General features: G+C 48.5%; 1 protein-coding gene across 3 annotated transcripts in view; it reads right to left on the bottom strand.

The window, feature by feature from the left end:
• Nucleotides 1-21,061, bottom strand: part of SPTB (spectrin beta, erythrocytic) — a 138,384-nt gene that overhangs the window by 47,395 nt on the left and 69,928 nt on the right. For all 3 annotated transcript variants that reach the window (XM_033187735.1, XM_033187734.1, XM_033187736.1), the window contains 12 exons: nt 12,690-12,841; nt 11,354-11,527; nt 10,312-10,403; nt 9,839-9,919; nt 9,373-9,488; nt 8,845-8,957; nt 7,836-8,023; nt 5,823-5,940; nt 4,341-4,499; nt 2,824-3,126; nt 1,953-2,103; nt 161-1,031 (listed from right to left, as the gene is read on the bottom strand). In XM_033187735.1, coding sequence (XP_033043626.1) covers nt 161-1,031; nt 1,953-2,103; nt 2,824-3,126; nt 4,341-4,499; nt 5,823-5,940; nt 7,836-8,023; nt 8,845-8,957; nt 9,373-9,488; nt 9,839-9,919; nt 10,312-10,403; nt 11,354-11,527; nt 12,690-12,841 — 2,518 coding nt within the window. The remainder of the gene's footprint in view (nt 1-160; nt 1,032-1,952; nt 2,104-2,823; nt 3,127-4,340; nt 4,500-5,822; nt 5,941-7,835; nt 8,024-8,844; nt 8,958-9,372; nt 9,489-9,838; nt 9,920-10,311; nt 10,404-11,353; nt 11,528-12,689; nt 12,842-21,061) is intronic.

Raw genomic sequence — 21,061 nt, 5'->3', positions numbered from 1 at the left:
ATAGAACTTGTGACCCCCAATGCCAGGACTTTGCAACAAAGGGCATCCCAGGGCCTCTCAAAGAGATCTTTGCTGATCCAGAGACTATTACCAAACTAGGTGGGAGATGGTGCCCAGACCTGGGTACAGGGAGGTGAGGAAAAGATGAGTTAACTCTGACCTGTGCTGCACCACCTCCAGGTCCTCCAGGGTGTCTGGCATTTCCATCTCGGCCAGCCACTTCTCCTTCTCGCCCATCCACAGCTCACAGGCATCTGTCTCCCCAAACACCGTGTACAGGTCCAGAGCTTCCTGCAGCCTCTGTTGACGCAGGTCTGCCTGGGCCACCACCTGTTGGTAGAGCTCCCGCAGGGCCTGCAGCCGATGGGTCACGTCTGGGGAATCTCGAAACTCTTCGGGGAATCCCTGGGCCTGCTGCTCCAGGTGCTCCATCACCCCGCGGCTCTCCTCCAGCTCCTCCAGGAAGTCCTTGTGCTTTTTCCCCAGGGCCCGCGTGGCCCCTTCATCCTGCCCTACATCTTCACCAGAGAGCAGCCGGTGGGCATCTTGCAGCCAAGCCTTCAGGTCATCCGCATCACCCTGGAACTGAAAAAAGTTCTCCGCATCCTGGAGGTTCTTCTTGCGGAAGGCAGCCAGCTCCTTCAGCTGGTTCCACTGAGCCGACACCTCCTTGATGCGGGCTTCGATCTGCGGGTGCCCAAACTGCTTGCGCGCAACCATGCCATGAGCCTCCTGGAAGATCTGCTCCAAGTGGGCATCCAGCCCACGGAGCTCGTCCTCAAAAGCCTTGTGCTTGCGCTGTAGGATGAGCACACTAGTCAGGTCTTTGCCACAGTCCAGGGAAGAATAGATCTGCTCCTTCTCCTTGATCCAGCTCTCGGCCTCATCCATCTCCCAGAAGAACTTCCAGAGTCGTTTAGACTGCTCCAGTTGGGCCTTCCGCCCAGCTGCCATGTTGCTCAGCTCCTCAAAGCACTGCTCCAGGTGGCTGATGCGGTCCTGGATGACCTGGGGGTCACAAGGCTGGTACCCTGGAAGAAATAGGGGGAAGAAGGACAAAGTGGGGGATGGGCTTCATTTATGGGCACGCTTCAGATAAGCTGCCCCAGGTTGGAACTACACAAACCTGAAGCTGCCATGTCACTGGGGCTTTGGGGTTGGGTGCAGGGGGATCCCAGTTGCTCAGAGGGTGGACAGATTCTTTATAATTATTTCCCACTGAACTTCAGGGTTAAGGAAGATAAAAAGTGGGGTTAGTTCTTAATAGAAATGTACAACATAAAATTATTTTTTAAATTAATTTTAAAAAATTTTCAAGGTCATTCTTGAAAGAGGCAATGAGGTCTCTTATTTAAAACAAGAATCTGGAAACCTAAATTGTCTCAGCCATGACTTGAACTAGCAAGGAGAATGAAGGACAGATGATGGCCCCTTGGTGATTATAGGTTATTGAAGCAGTTGTCGGCTCTCTAGAGAGTCTGACTGTCCCTCAAGCTTCTTTCTTTCTTTTTTTTTTTTTTTTTGAGGCGGAGTCTCGCTCTGTCGCCCGGACTGGAGTGCAATGGCCGGATCTCAGTTCACTGCAAGCTCCGCCTCCCGGGTTTACGCCATTCTCCTGCCTCAGCCTCCTGAGTAGCTGGGACTACAGGCGCCCGCCACCTTGCCCGGCTAGTTTTTGTATTTTTAGTAGAGACGGGGTTTCACCGTATTAGCCAGGATGGTCTCGATCTCCTGACCTCGTGATCCGCCCGTCTCGGCCTCCCAAAGTGCTGGGATGACAGGCTTGAGCCACCGTGCCCGGCCACCTCAAGCTTCTTTCTCGGACCATTACTTGACGAAAGAAACAGAACTTTAAAGTTGGTTCCAGGAGATTTATCCAAGTTGGGGTGTTAGGCCAGAGGATGAGGCTCTGGCATCGGAAGCCTTAACAGGGGAGACAGACTTGGTCTCACCTTTCCCCTCAGTGAACTCCAGGGTGGCCGCAGTGATGGCCTTCACTTTGTCCCCCTGGATGGCAATGTCAGCTTCCATCAACTTGTGCTTCTGTAGCAGGTCTTCAACCTCCAACAAGTGCTTCCCAAACTCGGCAGACAAGAGGTGAACCTGGCAAAGAGAACAGCAGAAGGGAAATGAGGAGAAACGAAGAGACCTACACATTAGGAGAAGAGACCCCCTGCAAAGGGCATGTCCCTAGTGTCTGAGCAAGGGTGAGCCTAATGCAGCCAGAAAAGGGCTGCTGCTGATGACGGAAGAAGCTCCAGAGGGGGAGTGCCTACTGGGGATGCCCATCAGCATCATCCATGGAACATCTTACAGATGCTCAAGGCCCACACTCATCTACTGCATCGGTCTCAGGGTTGGGTCCTGGCCATGTGTATTTTCACAAAGCTCCAGGGACAGTCTGATGTGTGTTCTCAGCTGAGACTCGCTATGGCAGAGAGAGAGGAGAGGTTGCCCTTACGCTGGGAGGTCTGGATTCTAACCAGAGTCAAATTGTAATGACTAAGAGCCTGATTCTCCAGGTTCCTGATTAATGTATGTCTCTTCAAGGCCCTGCAGGTTGGCACCGGTGCTGCCATAAACCCAAGATTTCTCGATCACCAGGGTACCATGGACCTGGGCTGGTATCACCTGCTGGAGCAGAGTGGACCAAGAGGCACAGAGGCAAGTGCAGCTAGACACTCTGCTGCCTCCGTTTCTCTATTTTGACTCAGATATATGACTGGCTGGGACGTGTCTAAGGAAGCTTATGCTAACTGCAGGGCCCCTGAGACCCAATGTGAGTGCTGCAGGGCATGGCAGGAGGTGGCCCCCAGGGCCCACCTTGATCTCGTCCATCCAGTCAATGCTGTGCAGCATGTCCTGGAAGAGCTTCTGCAGTGCCAGGGTGGTCTCAAGCCTCTGGCGCCGGGACTGCAGCAGCTCCTGCAGGTAGCTCCACAGGCGCAGGATATTGTCCTTGCGGGCCGTGATGCGCTTCTGGTCATGGTAGTTCTCCTTCTCCAGCTCCTGAGCCAGGTCCTCCAGGGCTCTCACCCGCTCCTCATAGGCAGCCGTGTCAGTCTCGATGGCCTCGTGCTTCTTCTTGGCAGCCTCCACAGCTGCCAGGTCATACCCGAAGTTATCCTGCCCCATGGGAGAAAAACAGGCAGCTCAGTCAGACACCCCGGGGCTCATCCCCAAATGCAGGGAAAGGGCGGGTCCCTTCAGAACCAGTGTTAGATGGGAAAGCACATTCCCAAGAACTCCGCCTTCCTTTCGCAGCTGTCTTATCAGACCCAAATTCCAAAAAGTCATGTCTTACAAGAGCCTCTAAGAGAAGTTCATGGTTTTTTTTTTTTTTAGATGGAGTTTCACTCTTGTTTGCCCAGGCTGGAGTGCAATGGCATGATCACAGCTCACTGCAACCTCCACCTCCCAGGTGCAAGCGATTCTCCCGCCCCAGCCTCCTTAGTAGCTGGGATTACAGGCATGTACCACCATGCCCGGCCAATTTTGTATTTTTCGTAGAGACAGGGTTTCTCCATGTTGGTCAGGCTGGTCTCGAACTCCTGACCTCAGGTGATCTGCCCGCCTCCGCCTCCCAATGTGCTGGGATTACAGGCGTGAGCCACTGCGCCCGGTAAGAAGTTCGTGATTTCACTCCCTGTGCTACCCGTGTGGGAGATGCAGCCTGTGTGTTACTAATGGAGCCCCTTGGTGGCCTGCTGGCACTCCCCACCCTGCCTTGAGTGGACCTGTTGGATTTGGGGCAGGAAGGGGCTGCTTCTCACTCAGAAACCATGCACCAGCAAACAGATGGTTTATTCACACGCTCTCTGGGGTGCGCATACTCTCTCCAGTGCTCTCAGAATACTCGTTGCCCCTTTTTGGAAAGAATCTAATTTGATTCCAAGTTTTAAGTGAGAGAGAACAGATGCTCTGATGAAGAATCAGCCCTGGGGTCCATTCTTAGCTAGAATTATGTCACAGCACCAGAGGCCAGAGTCCAAAAGGCATGCCCGACACAGACAAGGTGCAGTCTGTGATTTTACCATATCCCCCGAGAACCATGATTTAACATCAACTCAAACCCCAGCTGTAGTTGACGCTACAAGCCCACAAAAGACAACTTCAGCAGCCAGTTCTAGACTCCAAGGCTCTTTCCTAAAAACGAGATTTAATAAATCCTGGAGAGTTCCTCCCCAGATGCAAATCTTGATCCACCGGATCATGGGGGAGCTGGGATGCAAGCCACAAGGAGAGGCTGTGAGAAGCCAGCTTGGACTCCAGCCCAGCCAAGAGCTGGGGGCTCTGAAGAATGTCCCCTCTCCTGTCACCCAAAGCATGTCCCTCATTACCTGGGCCACGAGGCGCTGGTTTTCATTGAGCCAGGTCTCTCTCATTGCAGCCTTCCGGTCAAAGCGCCGGGCCAGTTGCTCTAGCTTCTCCTGCCGAATGAGCTCATTTCTCAGGGCCAGCTCCCGCTGATACTCAGCTTCTTCCAGGCTTTCCCAGGCCTGCACAAAGGGTGGAATGAGAATTCTTGGGGTATAGGAGAAACGCCTCAGTTTGGGGGCTCCACCTCTTTCACCCAACACTGAGTGATTTCTGGAATCGAGGTACAACCTGATGCTCTTGGGTGACGTGGTAACAGATTAAAGATCACTAAAAGCCTTTTGGTTTTCATGTCTGGACCCATGAAAGATTCAGAGGGCACTGCTCATGAGTCTCACTTCCCTCTTCCCCTAAACCTTCCTCAGACTCTTGGCCCAAAATAATGTTTTTCACTTCTCTGAATGCTCAGTAAGTTCTTTTTTTTTTTTTTTTTTTTTTTGAGACGGAGTCTCGCTCTGTTGCCCAGGCTGGATTGCAGTGGCACAGTCTCGGCTCTCCACAAGCTCTGCCTCCCGGATTCACACCATTCTCCTGCCTCAGCCTCCTGAGTAGCTGGGACTACAGGTGCCCGCCACCACGCCTGGCTAATTTTTTTGTATTTTTAGTAGAGACGGGGTTTCAGCATGTTAGCCAGGATGGTCTCGAGCTCCTGACCTCGTGATCTGCCTGCTTCAGCTTCCAAAAGTGCTGGGATTACAGGCTTAAGCCACCGTGCCCGGCTATGCTCAGTAAGTTCTTATTGACTAATGGCTACCTCCGTTCAATATGAACTGCCAGGTGGTGGTAAGCCTCCAAGCCTCTGAAATGTCATAGGCATTTTCCTTTGGTTATAAGTAGTTAATATTCCATCTTCAAAGACAAACTCAAGGTTCTTGAGTTTGTTCTATCAAGGATAGGCTGTAAAACTGACTCCAAAAGAAAATGGACTAGGAGGCTGGGTGTGGCGGCTCACATGTGTAATCTCAGCACTTTGGGAGGCCAAGATAGGAGGATTGTTTGAGCTCAGTTCAAAACCAGCCTAGGCAACATCGCCAGATTCTGTCTCTATAAAAAGTACAAAATTTAGCCAGGTGTGGTGGTGCATGCCTGTAGTCCCACCTACTGAGGCTGAGGTGGGAGCTTCACTTGAGCCCAGGAGGGTGAGGCTGCAGTGAGCTGTGATTGTGCCACTGCACTGCCACCTGGGTGGAAGAGTGAGACCCTGTCTCCAAAAAAAAAGGACTCAGGGACTCAGGGCATCTGAACAGGGGGATTAAAGGAGGGTGGGGGAGTAGAGTCTGACCCCTCAGAACCAGGTTCAGATAACTCCCTCAAATAGTCAACATGTAGATTAATAACACCAAATAAAGTGGCTTGGTTTAATCTGGTCCAACGACCATTCACTGTGTCCTTATCAGGAATTCAATCAATCCACCATCAATGCATAATGGAAAATGCTGTGGTACCCTGTTGATGTCAGACACTAGTTTCCCATCGTGGGGTGTGTACACTTTCTGATTGTTGGCTCTCATCCGGGACTGGATGGTAAAAAGTAGAACTTCCAGATTCCCCTTCTCTTGAAACCTGTCAAGAAAACAGATAGGAAGACTGGTATCTCATATCTCATGGCCAAATTTTTTTTGCTGAAGTCAATACGGAACTGTGGCATCTTGAAACTTAGATAGCAAAGCATATTTCCCTTAAAAACACAGAAAAACTAAAGAGAATCTATAGGTCCACTTACCTGTTAAAACATCTATCCTTCTCACCAACTAAGGTCTAAGAAGGGTTTGGGTCTTTACAATATCAACCAAAGAAAACACAATGGCCACCATAGCATTTATCATTTGCTTCTACATGGGAAGCTGAGGTATTCTGGTAATTCCTGTAAATATCAAGTTTTACTGATCAATTAAAAAAAAAACAACAAAAACCCTTCTCTGTTCTGCAAGTGATGAGGGCTTCTTATTAGCTCTCTGGTCAGTTTCTTATTGAGTGAGTCAATCAAACCCCAGCATTTTCCGTGGGAGAGCATACTACACTGAAAACAGCTTTCACCCAGGTCCTAATGAGCCAGATCTCCTGGCAAGTCCTACAGGCCAGATGCTTCCCAGAAGGCAGGAAGGGCTGGGCTCTGAGAGGATTGTAGGTGTAGAAGACAAGAATTGGTAGCAGGATTGCTGTCTAGCATGTGGGGTACAGGCTGCAGGTATCAGGTACTTCCACATTTCTGCATGGACCCAAGTGTCCCCCCATTTCTGCATCCTTGACCTGGCAGTCAAGGATCAGCTATATGCAATGTCCCCACCCTGAGCCCAGTCTAATGGATCTCACTGCTCACAGGCACTTAAGAGAACTGTGGCCATGAAGCACTGTCTACACAGCCAAGAGATAACACCCCTGTGTGCAGTGACTGGTAGACTCATAGGGGATGCTAACTGTATTGGATTTAGGGCTTCAGAAATGGGTTGGTGTCAGACCAGAAACCAGATACTTGTTAATAGTATATCCTAGAGTCAGCATTTCACCTTTCCCCATTTCAGAGTCATGAATGGAGAGTGTGGGGGGTGGGGGGAATAGCAGAGCAGAAGGTACCACCAGTGAGCTAGAAGCCTATTTCAAATGAGCTGGACAAGCTAATGGCAGATAAGCCGGAACGCCCTGTGTGTATGTGTGCATGTTTGTGTGTGTGTGCATGTGCACATGTGTGGTTGTATATATGTATGTGCGTTTGCACATGTGGTTGTGTGTGCATATGTACATGCATGGGTGCATAGTTGTGTGTGCACGCACAAATGCATGTATAGTTATGTGTATGTGTATGAGTGCACGGTTGTGTGTGTATGGTTGTGTGTGCATACATGTTCATGGGTGCACAGTTGTGTGTATGGATGGTTGTGTGTACGCAGGTATGCATGTGTGTGCACGGTTGTTTGCATGCACCTGTGTGTAAGCATATGCACACAGGCTCTGCACGCACTAGGGTAGGGCAGAGGTCCTGAGAAGCAGGCTAAGTGCTCTGTTGCTGAGCAGTGACAGATGGGAAAGGAAAAGAAGGATGAACTTGATGATTCATAAGACCCTGTGCAGAGAGCTCAGGGGCTGAGAGCACAGAGGTCATCTCATCAGAAAACGGGCCCACAGCTCAGTGGCAGACCAGAGAGGAGCTTTTCAGCCTGGATTATTCAAAGAGACTCAGAAGCCTATGATTTCCTTTCTGTTCCTCCTCAGGGATCTGGGAGGAACCACTGTCTTTGGTTCTGAGTCGAGGTTTCTCATCAATGCTGGTTTCCTCTAAGCTGGTGGCTTGGGAGGAGAGTGGTGAAGAGGGGCACGAGGCAGGTGACACATGTGCAGCTCTCTAATCTTGAGCGTGTGCCTGGTAGATGCACTTCATAAGGCCCAGAACCTGGCTCTACCTTTTGGTGGTCAGTTTCCCAGCCACTGAGGACCACCCTCCCATGTTCCAAGGCCCTTACTTGGGCGGCTTCTCCACAGTGCGGTAGGTGCTGAAGGCCTGCAGCTGCTGCTGGACGCCCGTCAGTGAGTTGGCAAACTTGCGGCTGTTCAGAACAGTGATGGTCTGCTCGATCCAGGTGAGCAGGTCCGAGGCTAGCCCGCTGTACTTTTCAATCATCTTCTCAGTCTCAATGGCATGGTCAATAACCTAAGGAATCACCTTCTTACTTATTCTCATCAGAAGGGCAAAGCCACCATTGAGGATACCAATGAGGACCACAATCAAGGTGCCCTGAAATGGGGCTCCCACCTCCTAAGCCCCAGAGTGCTCTAGGCTGGGTTTGTTCCCTGGGCCCAAGACTGTTGGTAGAGCGGCAGGAGTGGACGGGAAGTGGGTGAAGCCCTCGTCTTGCCAATCGGCAGCGAGCTGGCCTGTTAGGGATTGGGAGCAGCTCCCCTCCCCAGTGCTAGAGAAGATTGGTAAGCTTGCTGTGCCAGGATGCCAGCCACTTAGGGGCCAGAGTTTTGTTATTTTTAAATGTTCATGAGGAGTCAAGGGCTGCCAGCCATTGTCTTTACTAAACACGAGGCACAGAGATGAATGAGAAATGGTACCTATCCTTCAGGAGCTAAGAATCTATTTAGCAGAGGAAAAGAATCTAGCATGAGGGTCTCTCCCGATGGGTGTGCTTCTGGTATACTGTGGGTGCCTAAGAGGTCGGCAATCACAATAAACAAACCACATAAAAGCCTGGAGGGTTCCTGTGGGGATGTTCATGAGACATGCGTCTCAGGTGGACCAGGTGGACGCCAGGCACAGAGCAGCCGCCTGTGGTACCTTTCAGGACAGACCATCAACCTGCTTTGGAATTCAGCTCAGGAGCCAATGCTGCCAAGGGCAGCTTTAGAGGAAGTTAGGGGGTAGGGGAGCTGCACTCTTCACCCTTTCTTAGATTGGAAAGGGGGCCACTCTGTCTGGATCTGGCAAACAGGGGAAGGGTGACACTTTGGTTCCAAAACAGCTTGTACCTTGCCGACACGCTTGCCCTCCACTGCCAGCACCTTCATCTTGGAGAAGTAGTGGTAAAACGCCACCACATAGGTGATGATGGATTTCTCATCAGGGTTTTCCGTAAAGACATCTGTTAGGGAAAAGGGTGTACTCTCAGGACCAAACTGGAAGCCAGGAAAGTCGGGCTCAGAGGATTTATCCCCCATTCCTCCAGCATGAAGTTCAGCTACAGGCACAAAGTGACAACCAACAGAGCAAGAATGGAAGAATGTGATGAAATCCATTTTAGAACCACAAATTACAAAAGAAGAAAAGAAGAAAGATCCAAAGTCCATCTCCAAACAGACCAGGCAGGCATGGGAACCAGCATGGAGCAGAGAAGCAGGCCCAGAGCAGAGCCTGGCCCGGCCACTGCCCCTCACTGTGCCCACAGCTTGCCCAGCACCTGGGCCGGCCTACAGAAGTCCTGCGGCTGAGCTCCTCTAGCACAGCAAGTGCATCCCTCATTGCTGTAGCAAAGGCTGGCAGGGGTGGTTGTGGCTCACCTTCGGGGTCGAGGAGCGGGATGATGCCCAGCTGGCGCTCAGCCACATCAAATGCGTGCTCCAGGTTGTGCCGGGCATTGGAGTCCTTCAGCTTATCGAAGTCGATCAGGTCGGGCCTGGGGACAAAGTTGGACTGTGAAAAGGGAGTGGCCACAGCATCCCCACTAGCAGGGCAGCCCTAGCATGAAGCAGACACTGTGCAGAGGCAGGGGGTTTGTCGGGAAAAGGAGTGAAAGGAGGAGACGGGAGCAGGAGAGGGGGCAGGTGTGAGCCTCGGCACATGAGGGAAGTGGGTGGTAGACATGCTGGGATTTAAGGAAAGTGGGGGTGCTATGGGGTGCTGAAGGGGAGAGGAGAAGGAACAGTGGAGGTCACATTTCTGTGACTCCATGTTAAATGCAATGTGTCCAAATATTCCCAGGGAGGCTGTCTCAGTCAGTCCCCATGGCTGTCCCTTCCCTCTTACCGGTGCTTGTGTATCAGGGCATTAAAGGCCAAGCCATCCTTCCAGCTGGAGGTAAAGTTGGTGACATTGACATGAGGGTAGCTGCAGCCAAGAGAAACAGTAAGAGCTAAGAATTAGATTTTCTGTAGTCCCAAACAAGTGTACAAACTGAGGGCCAATATACCAGGAAAGAAATGGAACTGTCCTTTCTTGAGCCAGGTCACCAAGAGGGGGCAGCAGCTAAGCCACACACAGAGGCTCCCCCATCAGATGTGAACACCACACAGACCCCCCAGTCTGCCTGCAGGTAACTTTGGAAAAGAATCCTGTATTCCAGGCCTCAAAGAATCAGGTCAGGACAGACTTTGCATCAATTACAGGCAGGCAGCTATAGTTCTGGGTGATGATGTCTAGTGTCCCTCTGGGGATGGCAGTGCTTGTGGGGAGAAAGGGGCTGGTGGGGGACGTGCTGACAGCTGGTTCCCAGGGCATACCCTGCCGTCTTCATCTGACACCACAACAGCAGCGCATCCTTGGCTGAGCGTGTTTCACGACCTTCATGACTTGGGACAACAATATCCTGAATCTGAGGGTAGGAGAACAAGAGAGATTTGACGAGAATTCGCATCTGGATCTGTGCCTTCCTGCTGTCCCTGGGAGGCTCCCTCCCTTGTCCCTCTGCTGTAGCTGCCAGCCCCGCAGCAACACCACACCCTGAGGCCCTGGGCCCCAGCAGCCTGTTTCCCTGCCTCAGTCGGCCAAAATGGCACAGGGACAAGACAGCTGTAATTGGATAACTCTAATAGAATTTGGAGAATCAGTGACGAGATGCCCCGATTCCTCCTCTGGACGTGCAATGCCCCTTGAGGCCGTGGAACAACATGAATGCTGGTGAGTACTGTACTTTCATTAGCAGCTCCTCTTGCCTTTCCATTCTCCCCAACTCTGCTGCTATTGTTGTTCAATTTTACACATCCATGGAGAGTGAGATCGGACATCCAGGACCACTTGGTTGAGGTCTTTAGTCTGCGAGTTGTATGCTGTCTTCTTTCTCCTGCCCTCACCTCCTCGGGCAAGGTTCTTTCTGTCCCCCTGTTTTCCTCCCCTTCCCCTTTCTAAATTTCCTTACAAATTATCTGGACTTTGAATTTCAGGGTGAGAAGAGAAAAGTTTCTAACTGGAAAATATACACACGGATCCTCTATACAATTTTTGCAATTTCTGAATCTAATTATTTCAAAAACCAAGAAGTTACATATGTAGGGGAAGGAGGCTAAAAAGCTAATCTTCCAGCCAGATATCAACCCAGCTACCAATTAACTTCTATCTTCTCCCTGAAAAGACTATACTACTGAGTGAGCAGCTCCCCCTGAGCTTCAATGATTTGGGGTGATACAAGCACTGTCCCACATGGAAGATTTACAGACTCCCAGAATGTGCACTAACATCCCCACTCTGTTCACCATTTTAGAAGATTCCCAGGCCCTGTGCAGCCTTGAGGGCTCCCTCGACTTCCTCTGCCCCCCAGGAACCTACCTGGAAGCGGAGGATGATGGTCCAGATGAGGCCCAGGACCAGGCGGTGGTTGCCGTCTACAACGTCGTGGGAGCCCATGTTCTCCAGGTGCACACGCTGCTCCTTGAGGAACTGGAGAGCCTTGTCCACGTTCTCCAGGCAGTGGATGCGCATCTTCCCCTTGGTGGGCTTTGGCTGGGGGACAGCAGTGGCCCCCGTGGGCATGGAGGAACTGCAGTCATCCCAGAGGCCGCAGCCTAGACCAGCTCTTGTCATAAGCACCCACCCTCCACCCTCTTGGCCAAACTCCAAGTCCTATGGTCATTCATTGACACTATTCAGTGCTTTCCTTTCAGCAAAGCTCAGAGATTCCCTCCAGCAAGCACCCAGAGATTGGCAACCAGGCTGCATCAGTGCCCTTCCAGGGCTGAACAAAGCCCTCTGAGTGGGCGAAAAATGGCATTTGCATAAGATAACATAACATATGGTTAACTGATCACTTACTATGTGCCAGGCACAGCTCTAAGAACTGTTTACTGCCAGTTAGTGTTAAGAGTGACTTTTAGCTTGGTGATTGATAATGGGTTCATCCCTGCCAATCAACCTTCTCTTCTCCCCTGATGATAACTGCCTCATCTGATGGGTTCCCCATGGTAACTCTCTCTAGTGGAATTTCAATGCAGGGTGAGAGACAGAACTTCAGCATGGAGTTGAAAAGGCAACATTTCATTCAAGCCTTTTCATTCAGACTCTGAGGATCTCAGAATAACTTCATCAGGTACAGGTATCATTGCCCTCATTTTACACATGGGGGAAATGGAGGAAAAGAGGGTCCTGCCTGATAGGCCCAAGGACACAAAGCTTACTCTGTGCTGAGCAAAACATAAACCTTCATCTACTTCTCCTTTGGGGTTAACAGTATTGCTGGCGGGTTACAACTGAGACAGCCTCTAATAAATTTCCACTTGCAAGGGTGGTAAAACACACAGCAAAATGGCTTCCACACTTTCCTCTTGGTTCTAAGAGAGACACATCTTAGCCCAATGGGGAGACTGAGGGCCAGGCCATCACAGGCCAGCTACAGATGCCCAGAGCCCAGTGTGAAAGTCAGGAGCTCTGCATGGCTTCTGGGAGAAGCATGAAGGGGTGGGAGTGGTCAGAGGAGGCAAGAAGTTCTGGGGAGAATTCAGAGAACCCAGTCAGCCACGTGGATGCTTCCCATTCTAAGTATTAGAGCCTCCCAAAAGAGCAGAGAGAAAACTGGGAAGGCCATGAGAACTTGAGATGCCCTCAAACCATGGCTTTGCTGAAGAGGGGCCGATGGCAGCAGCCCCGAGGCCCATGGAAGGGACTTTACCAGCATCTCTCCAGAGAGCACCTCCAGCAGCTTGATGAGCATGCGCCCATCCCGCAGGTCCTTGTAGAGATCGGTGATGCGGCAGGACACTCGAGCCAGGTGCGAGTTCACCCATTTCGTGAAGGTCTTTTTCTGAACAACTTCCCGCTCATCTAGGTGGAGAGAAGAACCTTGGTGAGGTGCCTCAGGTTGGCAGGGTCCATGTGACATGGGGCCAAGGGGTTTTACCTTAAGCCCAGGGTACCCCCATGCTTGACAGAGGAGGTCGATGTATTCATTCCACTCCCTTCCTGGGAGCATTTGTCACCAAGATGTAGCAATACCAGCCCACATGCCACCAGAACAGAGGCAATAAGGAGATCACTCCCACTGCCATTATATTCTATGCACAGTATCAGGACACTCCTAATTCAGCATCTGTTTCCCTGTATCAGTCAGACTACTCTGTACTGTTGTGCCATTGAATTCAGATTTCAATGCCAGGATTACCCATCCACCCATCAAACATTCCCTCTGCCTAGAATGCTCTCTCTGAGCCCCTCCACTCCGCCCCACCTCCTTCACTTAACACTAATTCATCCTTCAAGAGCTGGTGTAAATGGCACTTGGGTTGGGTCTCCCCTCCTGTGCCCTGCTCCCTGCATTTACATTTCCTCCTCTCTCCTGGATGCTCCCTGAGCCCAGGGAAATCTGTCTTGGTCACCTGTCTGTCTCCAGTGTCTGGAACCTGGCACACCATCAGTACTCCATAGCTGTATTGTGGCTGTCTGCATAAACATCGATTCTGTTCCTATTTGTGGCAGCACTGTGCTAGGCCTGAGGACACACAGAGGTAAAACTAATTTTCTGCCCTCAAGGAGTTCCTGGTAGGGGGAGGAAAATGATGAGCAAGGGAACGGGATATGTAGAATGTGTGATTCCTGTGGGGGTAAGGATAGCGAAGGTTTGGGCTGAGGGCTGTCCGTGGCATTATGCTGTCTTTCTCACCTCTGGGAAGGTGACATGACATCCCCACCCTAAATCAGCATCAGCCCAAGCCCAGCCCCAGGCCCATGCTGTACCAGATCAGGTGGGGTACTTCTTAATGCCTCTGTACAAATAATGCTGGTGGTCTGTCCAAGTTAGGCATGAACATTACCTGGGGAAGCTCGGACAAGATGCTGGAGAGAGGACAGAAGACTGGGATGGCACAAAATAAAGGGAAAAGGATAAGGGAGGAGAGAGGGAGAAAAAAAAGAAAAGTAGCAGAAAAGAAGAAAAACAAGTAAGATAGAATTGAAGGTGAGAAGAGAGGAGGGAGCCCTCTCTGGATTTATGAACAGTTTGGTGGCAATTGGCTTCTGGGCACTTAGGTTTGAAGATTCAGGGCAGGAGGTGACTTGGCAGTGAGGCTGGGCCTGGAGGTTGTGGAGGATCCCTGGGGAGGGTACATGGCTGGGTGGGGGAGATCACAGCCAGGACACACCTGGAGTGGCCTAGCCAGGAGCGGTGTCCGCACGGTAGAAGCAGGCTGTGTGCTCGACTGAGCCTCAACCGTGAAAGGGCTGGCTTTTTAAATTATTAAATATCTGATTCAACAATAACAAAAAGAGGAGCTCAGCCAGTTCTGCCTCAAGGGTAGAATCCTGGCAGTTCCTGAGGCTTGCTGCATCAGATGTCTTCCTGTTTCATGGCTATTTTGGTATTAGGAACTCAGACCCTTGATTCTTCTGTGTACTCATAGAGCAAATGTTTACCATATAACTGTCAGGTGCCAGGCCCTGGGTGGCAGTGGGGAACTCAAGGACAAGACTGACGGTCCCTATCCTTGAGGCAGACAGACTCTATCATAAATATGACGAGAGCTTGAGTCATACATGAAGAATTCTACAGCAGCCATCCAAATAAGACTTCCAAGAAGAGGAAAAGTACTACTACTGACTGTGTGAATCCTAAATACATGTAGAATTTAAACGGCACTCATTTATCCTGGGCCTCTGTGCAAAGTTTCAGCGAGAAAACTCCCCTTACCCTTTTGTCAGCAGCAAATTAAACCACTTTCCTGATTTTAAATGCTGCTTCAGCAAAATGTAACTAAACGGGGTTTGATGCCATACTGGACGGAAAGCAATTACATTTATTCTGGGGCATTTTTAGATTCAACAGAGCCAGCCACAGTCCCACAGTTCTTTCCCTAGAAACCAGATCTATTCTTTAAGTAGCTAGCCCTTCAGGTCAGGTGCGGAGCCTCTAAGAGGGGTGAAAATTTAGCCCCTTTAGAGGTAGGTGTCCCCCAAAGTGAAAGTATTTCTTCCTCCTTTTCCTGTCGTTAAGAATGCAAACAATTCATTACATGGGTGCCGAGACCTATTTATCTGTGCTTGGCAAAGGGTAAGGGAGTGCTTCTAGCTGGGAACATGGATTAATTCTAGGCCACTGGGCTGGTGCATTTATTGGTGCAGAAGTATCGGAAAGCCCCCTTGGATCTCCCCAGTTTTCACCACATGAATGATGCCCCTCGGACCCTCAAACATGGGAGCCACAGGTTTTGAGCACAGGCAGGTGGCCTCCTAGCTGCCGTTTATTTGAAGGCTGGAGCGAAATCACCCAGAATCCCCAGAGCCCCAAAACGCTTTGCAATGTTGAGACACGGAAATATTTCGAGAGGCCAGTGATGATCGGAAGGGGAGAAAAGGCCCCTGGTGGGAGGCATTTCCATGAGCTGGCTGGCTCCAGCCGCCTGGCATTGGCGTGCTCAGCACATTCACTCCTGCACAGCCCAGACGCTCATCCCGTGCCTTCCAAGTGCAGGAGAGGCAGGTGGCCTGGAGCCAGCTAGGCTGGGAACCCCGGTAGTGTGGACAGGAAGAGAGGTGGCTGTGCACTGGGCCTGCTGTCCCCAGGGGACCCAGACCATCCTATTGGGACCCACCATGGGAAGGAGGCCTCAGCACAGCCCTGCCAGGAGCCAGGCCTTATTTCCAGAGCCCTACCCTGCCAGTGCAGGAAAGGGGGTGAGTCCACCAGCATGGACTGGTTCACAGCCTCTGCTGCCATCAAACCTGGCATCCCATTCCTTTCTGTTCCTCTTTTCTTTTCTTTTTTCGATGGAGTCTTGCTCTGTTGCCAGGTTGGAGTGCAGCAGTGCTATCTCAGCTCACTACAACCTCCGCCTTCTGGGTTCAAGCGATTCTCTTACCTCAGCCTCCTGAGTAGCTGGAACTATACGCATGCACCACCACGCCTGGCTATTTTTTGTATTTTTCACCATGTTGGCCAGGATGGTCTTGATCTCTTGACCTCGTGATCCTCCTGTCTCGGCCTCTCAAAGTGCTGGGATTACAGGCATGAGCCACTGTGCACAGCCCTCTCTGTTCCTCTTTCTTTCCCTTTCCTTCCCAGGCTGTGGCCATCCTCATTCCCTGCTGTGTGTTAGGCCTTTGCCTAGAAAACTCATCTTCCTCCCTGATCAGCTCTGACCCAGAATTATTGTCTGAGTATGGGGACTGGGTGACCTAAAACCCTTCAAAGGTTTAGTTTGAGGTCAAATACACCCATGACACTAAAACCCTCAAATATATTTATCCAGTAATAAGTGAGTTCGTACATGGAACGGGCTGGCACAGAGAAAGCTTGCCGTCATGTGAATTTTCATTGTTATCGTCACTACTACTGTTGCTATTACTAGTGGGCCCTGTCCTAGGTGCTGCAGGGGCGTTGGGCAGCTCACTCTCCCCAAAGCCTTAAGATACAGTTGAGGAAACAATACTCAAACCCACCAATTAACTTCTGCAAGCACATAGGAAATAAGTGGCAGTTCACTTTAATAACACAAAAGCCATCACAGGGTAATACTGAATTCCATATCAGATACATGACACATATGGTCAATGCTCAAGGGTTCTAAGAAGAAAGAAGTCATTTCCTATTGGAGTGGTCGAGGGAGGACCTGGTGAAGAAAGCCACTTTGGATTGGCAGAAGGGGAGGGGAGCCAGGGAGACAGAATGAGTCCAAACAGACAGGTATGAAAAACCAAAGCTAGGCCGGGCGCGGTGGCTCATGCTTATAATTCCAGCAGTTTGGGAGACTGAGGCAGGTGGATCACCTGAGGTCAGGAGTTTGAGACCAGCCTGGCCAACATGATGAAACCTCATCTCTACTAAAAATACAAAAAATTAGCCAGGCGTGGTGGCAAGCACCTGTAATCTCAGCTACTCAGGAGGCTGAGGCAGGAGAATCGTTTGAACCCAGGAGGCAGAGGTTGCAGTGAGTCAAGATCCTGCCATTGCACTCCAGCCTGGGCAACAAGAGTGAAACTTCGTCTCAAAAAAAAAAAAAAAAAAAAAAAAAAGGCCAAAGCTTATTCAGGGGCTAGGGCTAGGGAATAGCTACAGGTTAGAGAAAAGCAGGTTTTTGGTTTATTTATTTATTTATTTTGAGACAGAGTCTCAGTGGTGCGATCTCGGCTCACTGCAACCTCTGTCTCCTGAGTTCCAGTGATTCTCTTGCCTCAGCCTCCCAAATAGCTGGGACTACAGGCGTGCACCACCACACCTGGCTAATTTTTTATATTTTTAGTGGAGACAGGGTTTCACCATATTGGCCAGGCTGGTCTCAAACTCCTGACCTTGTAATCCGCTCACCTCAGCCTCCCAAAGTGCTGGGATTACAGGGGAAAGCAGGTTTTAAACAGGATGTGGAAAGCTTTAAACGAGAGGCTAAGAAGTTTAGATTTAATCCTAGAGGCTGGCCAGGCACAGTGGCTCACGCCTGTAATCCCAACACTTTGGGAGGCCGAGGCAGGTGGATCATGAAGTCAGGAGATCGAGACCATCCTGGCTAACATGGTGAAACCCTGTCTCTACTAAAACTACAAAAAATTAGCTGGGCGTGGTGGCCGGCGCCTGTAGTCCCAGCTACTCAGGAGGCTGAAGCAGGAGAATAGCATGAACCCAGGAAACGGAGCTTGCAGTGAGTGGAGATCACGCCACTGCACTCCAGCCTGGGTGACAGAGCAAGACTCTGCCTCAAAAAAAAAAAAAAAAAAATGTAATCCTAGAGGCAAAGGAGGCACTGAAGGTGTGGCAGGGTCATTTCCTGAAATATGAATTTGTAAGGCCCGCAATGTTAATAAAGATACAAAATGTTTCAGATTACATCTCAAAGGAAATATGCAAAATCCATACAAAGAAAACCTTAAAAGGCTCCTGAGGCATTCACAAGAAAATCTGGACAAATGGAAATGCAAGCTGAGGTCTTGAATAAAAAACTCAACATCATCAAGATATCAATTTACCCTAAATTAATATATATTTAATAGTGTTTTAAATATATTTAAATTATACAATTTGAATTTGTGGGATAAAAAGACAAATGATTAAAAACTTCACTGAAAAAACATTCAACCAAAAATAGGAATATTCCAAAAAATAAGACTACTAAAGGGCTACCAACCTTTCCAGATGTTTTGTCTATCAAAGAATAGTGTAAACTTATAGTAAAACTGTGTTGTACTAGCATATGAAAAGGTGGATATATCAATGGGACAGAAATAGTCCCAGTACATACTGGCATTTAATGGCTGATAGAGGTGGCATTTCTAATAGGAAGGGGAAAGATGAATTACTCAATAAGAGTATTGGCAAAACTGGATGGACAGGCAGGAAAAGTTCGTTACATTCATACCTCATACTCCAGGATAATTTTCATGTGGGTCAAAAATTGAAATGTAAAACACAAAACTATAAAAATACCAAAATAAGGCTAAGCATGATGGCTCATGCCTGTAATTCCAGCACTTTCAGGAGGCTAAAGCAGGTGGATCACTTTGGGTCAGGAGTTTGAGACCAGCCTGGCCAATATGACGTATCCCCGTATCTACTAAAAACACAAAAATTAGCCAGGCATGGTGGCGCGCGCCTGTAATCCCAGCTACTCAAGAGACTGAGGCATGAGAATTACTGGAACTCGGGAGCTGAAGATTGCAGTGAGCCGAGATTCTGCCATTGTGCTCCAGCCTGGGTGATAGAATGAGACCCTGTCTCAAAACAACAATAACAACAAGAAAAGATCAATCATAGTAAATGCTTTCTACAATGTTAGTGTAGGGAAGGGCTTTCAAAATATGACACAAAATCCAAAAGCCATAAAATAAAAATTTGAAAGTTCAATTACATTAAAATAATGTTTGTGTTGGACCAGGCATTGTGGCTCACACCTATAATCTCAGAGCTTTGAGAGGTCAAGGTAGGAGGATCACTTGAGGCCAGGAGTTTGAGAGCAGCCTGGGCAATCTAACAAGATTGTATCTCTACAAAAAAATTAAAAAATTAGAGGAGTGTGGTGGCATGCACCTGTAATCCTAGCTATTCAGGAGGCTGAGGCAGGAGGATCACTTGAGCTCAGTTTGAGGCTGTTGTAAGCTATGATCATGCCACGGCACTCCAGTCTGGGTGAAAGATTGAGACTCACCTCAAAAAAAAAAGTTTGTAATGGATAAAACACCATAAGCAAAGTCAAACAAATGAGGAAAAAAATTTCTAAAGGGCTAATGTACTTAATATACAAAAGGGCTAATGTACTTAATATACAAAAAGCACTCACATATTAACAAGGAAAAAGACCAATAATGTGAACAAAGAGTTAACAGAAAAAACTATAAGCGTCTCTTAAATGTATACAAAAAATGTATAAAAAATATACAAGTCACTCATAATAGAGGTCCAAATTAAAAGCCCACGTGCATGCACACCCACATGCAAATACACAATCTAATAATGGTCCTTAATTTGTTTGAACAAACTAATCACAAAGACATTTTTCAGACAACTTGGAAAATCTGAATATCAAGTATGTATTAGGTTATATTTTTAGGGAATTATTGTTAATTTTATTAGGTGTAATAATGGTATCATGGTTAGGTGGAAAATGTTCATGTTTTTCAGAGATACACACTAGAGTAATTAGGGGGAGAATATCATGATGATCTTTAATTTACTTTAACAATGCTTCAACCCCCAAAATAGATCAGCAAATATAACAAAATATCAACAATTGTTAAATTTAGGTGATAATGTAATGATCCTATTATATTTTTGTCTCTACTTTTTTATCAGTTTGTAATTTTGCATAATAAAGGCCAAGAAGTAAAATGAAAGTACACGAACACACTATGTTTCACCTATCAGCTGGGCAAAGATCAAGAAGTCTGATAAAATACTTGTGTTGGCAAGGATGTGGTGAAAAAACATTCATATGTTGCTGAAGAGGGTATAATTGGCTCAACCTCTATGAAAGGCAATTTGGCAAGACCCCTCAGAATTACAAATGTACATGCTTTTGGACCCGGTAATTCCACTTCTAGGAATTTATCCTACAGATCTATTCATACACTGGTGTAAAAAAAAAAAAAAAAATCTAAATAGAAGTTGGAAATTCATTGCATTTTTAAATTTTAAAATCTTTTGATAAATTTTTTTAATTAAAAAAATAAGCCAGGCGTAGTGGCTCACGCTTGTAATCCCAGCACTTTGGAAGGCCAAGGTGGGCAGATCACGAAATCAGGAGTTTCAGACCAGCCTGACCAACACGGTGAAACTCCCTCTCTACTAAAAAATACAAAAATTAGCCAGGTGTGGTGGCACATGCCTGTAATCCCAGCTACTCAGGAGGCTGAGGCAGGAAAATCACTTGAACCTGTGAGGCAGAGGTTGCGGTGAGCCGAGATCGTGCCACTGCGCTCCAACTTGGGCGACAGAGTGAGACTCTGTCTCAAAAAAAAAAAAAAAAAAAAAGAATGTGGAGGCTGCTTATATACTAATATAAAACAATCATCAAGATACATTGGGTGAGAAACATAAAACAGTATACAGTAAAAAAACAAAAAACAAAACTACAGCTGGGGAAAAACAATATAGACCATGTGCTTATATATGCATAAAATATTCCTGGAAAGATACACAAGAAATGATTAACAGAGGTTGTGGGAAAAGAACTGGATGTCTGGGGGACTGAGATGGGAGTAAAACTTGTTATTTGCCCTTTTATAGCTTTTGGGTTTTACTTACTGCGTGTATATATTACTTCTTCAAAACAGAAATAGGTATATTTTCCTTTTCCTTTTTTTTTCTTTGAGACAAAGTCTCGCTGTGTCACCCAGGCTGGAGTGCAATGGCACCATGTCGGCTCACTGCAACCTCCACCTCCTGGGTTTAAGTGATTCTCCTGTCTCAGCCTCCCGAGTAGCTGGGATTACAGACGTGTGCCAACATGCCCAGCTAATTTTTGTATTTTTAGTAGAGACAGCGTTTCACCATGTTGGCCAGGCTGGTCTCAAACTCCTGACCTCAGGTGATCTGCCCGCCTTGGCCTCCCAAGGTGCTGGGATTACAGG

The sequence above is a fragment of the Trachypithecus francoisi genome, unplaced genomic scaffold, assembly GCF_009764315.1.
Source record: "Trachypithecus francoisi isolate TF-2019V2 unplaced genomic scaffold, Tfra_2.0 Lachesis_group3, whole genome shotgun sequence".
Lineage (NCBI taxonomy): Eukaryota > Metazoa > Chordata > Mammalia > Primates > Cercopithecidae > Trachypithecus > Trachypithecus francoisi.
Note: the sequence above shows the minus strand (reverse complement) of the source record. Positions and strands in the feature narration are given on the sequence as shown.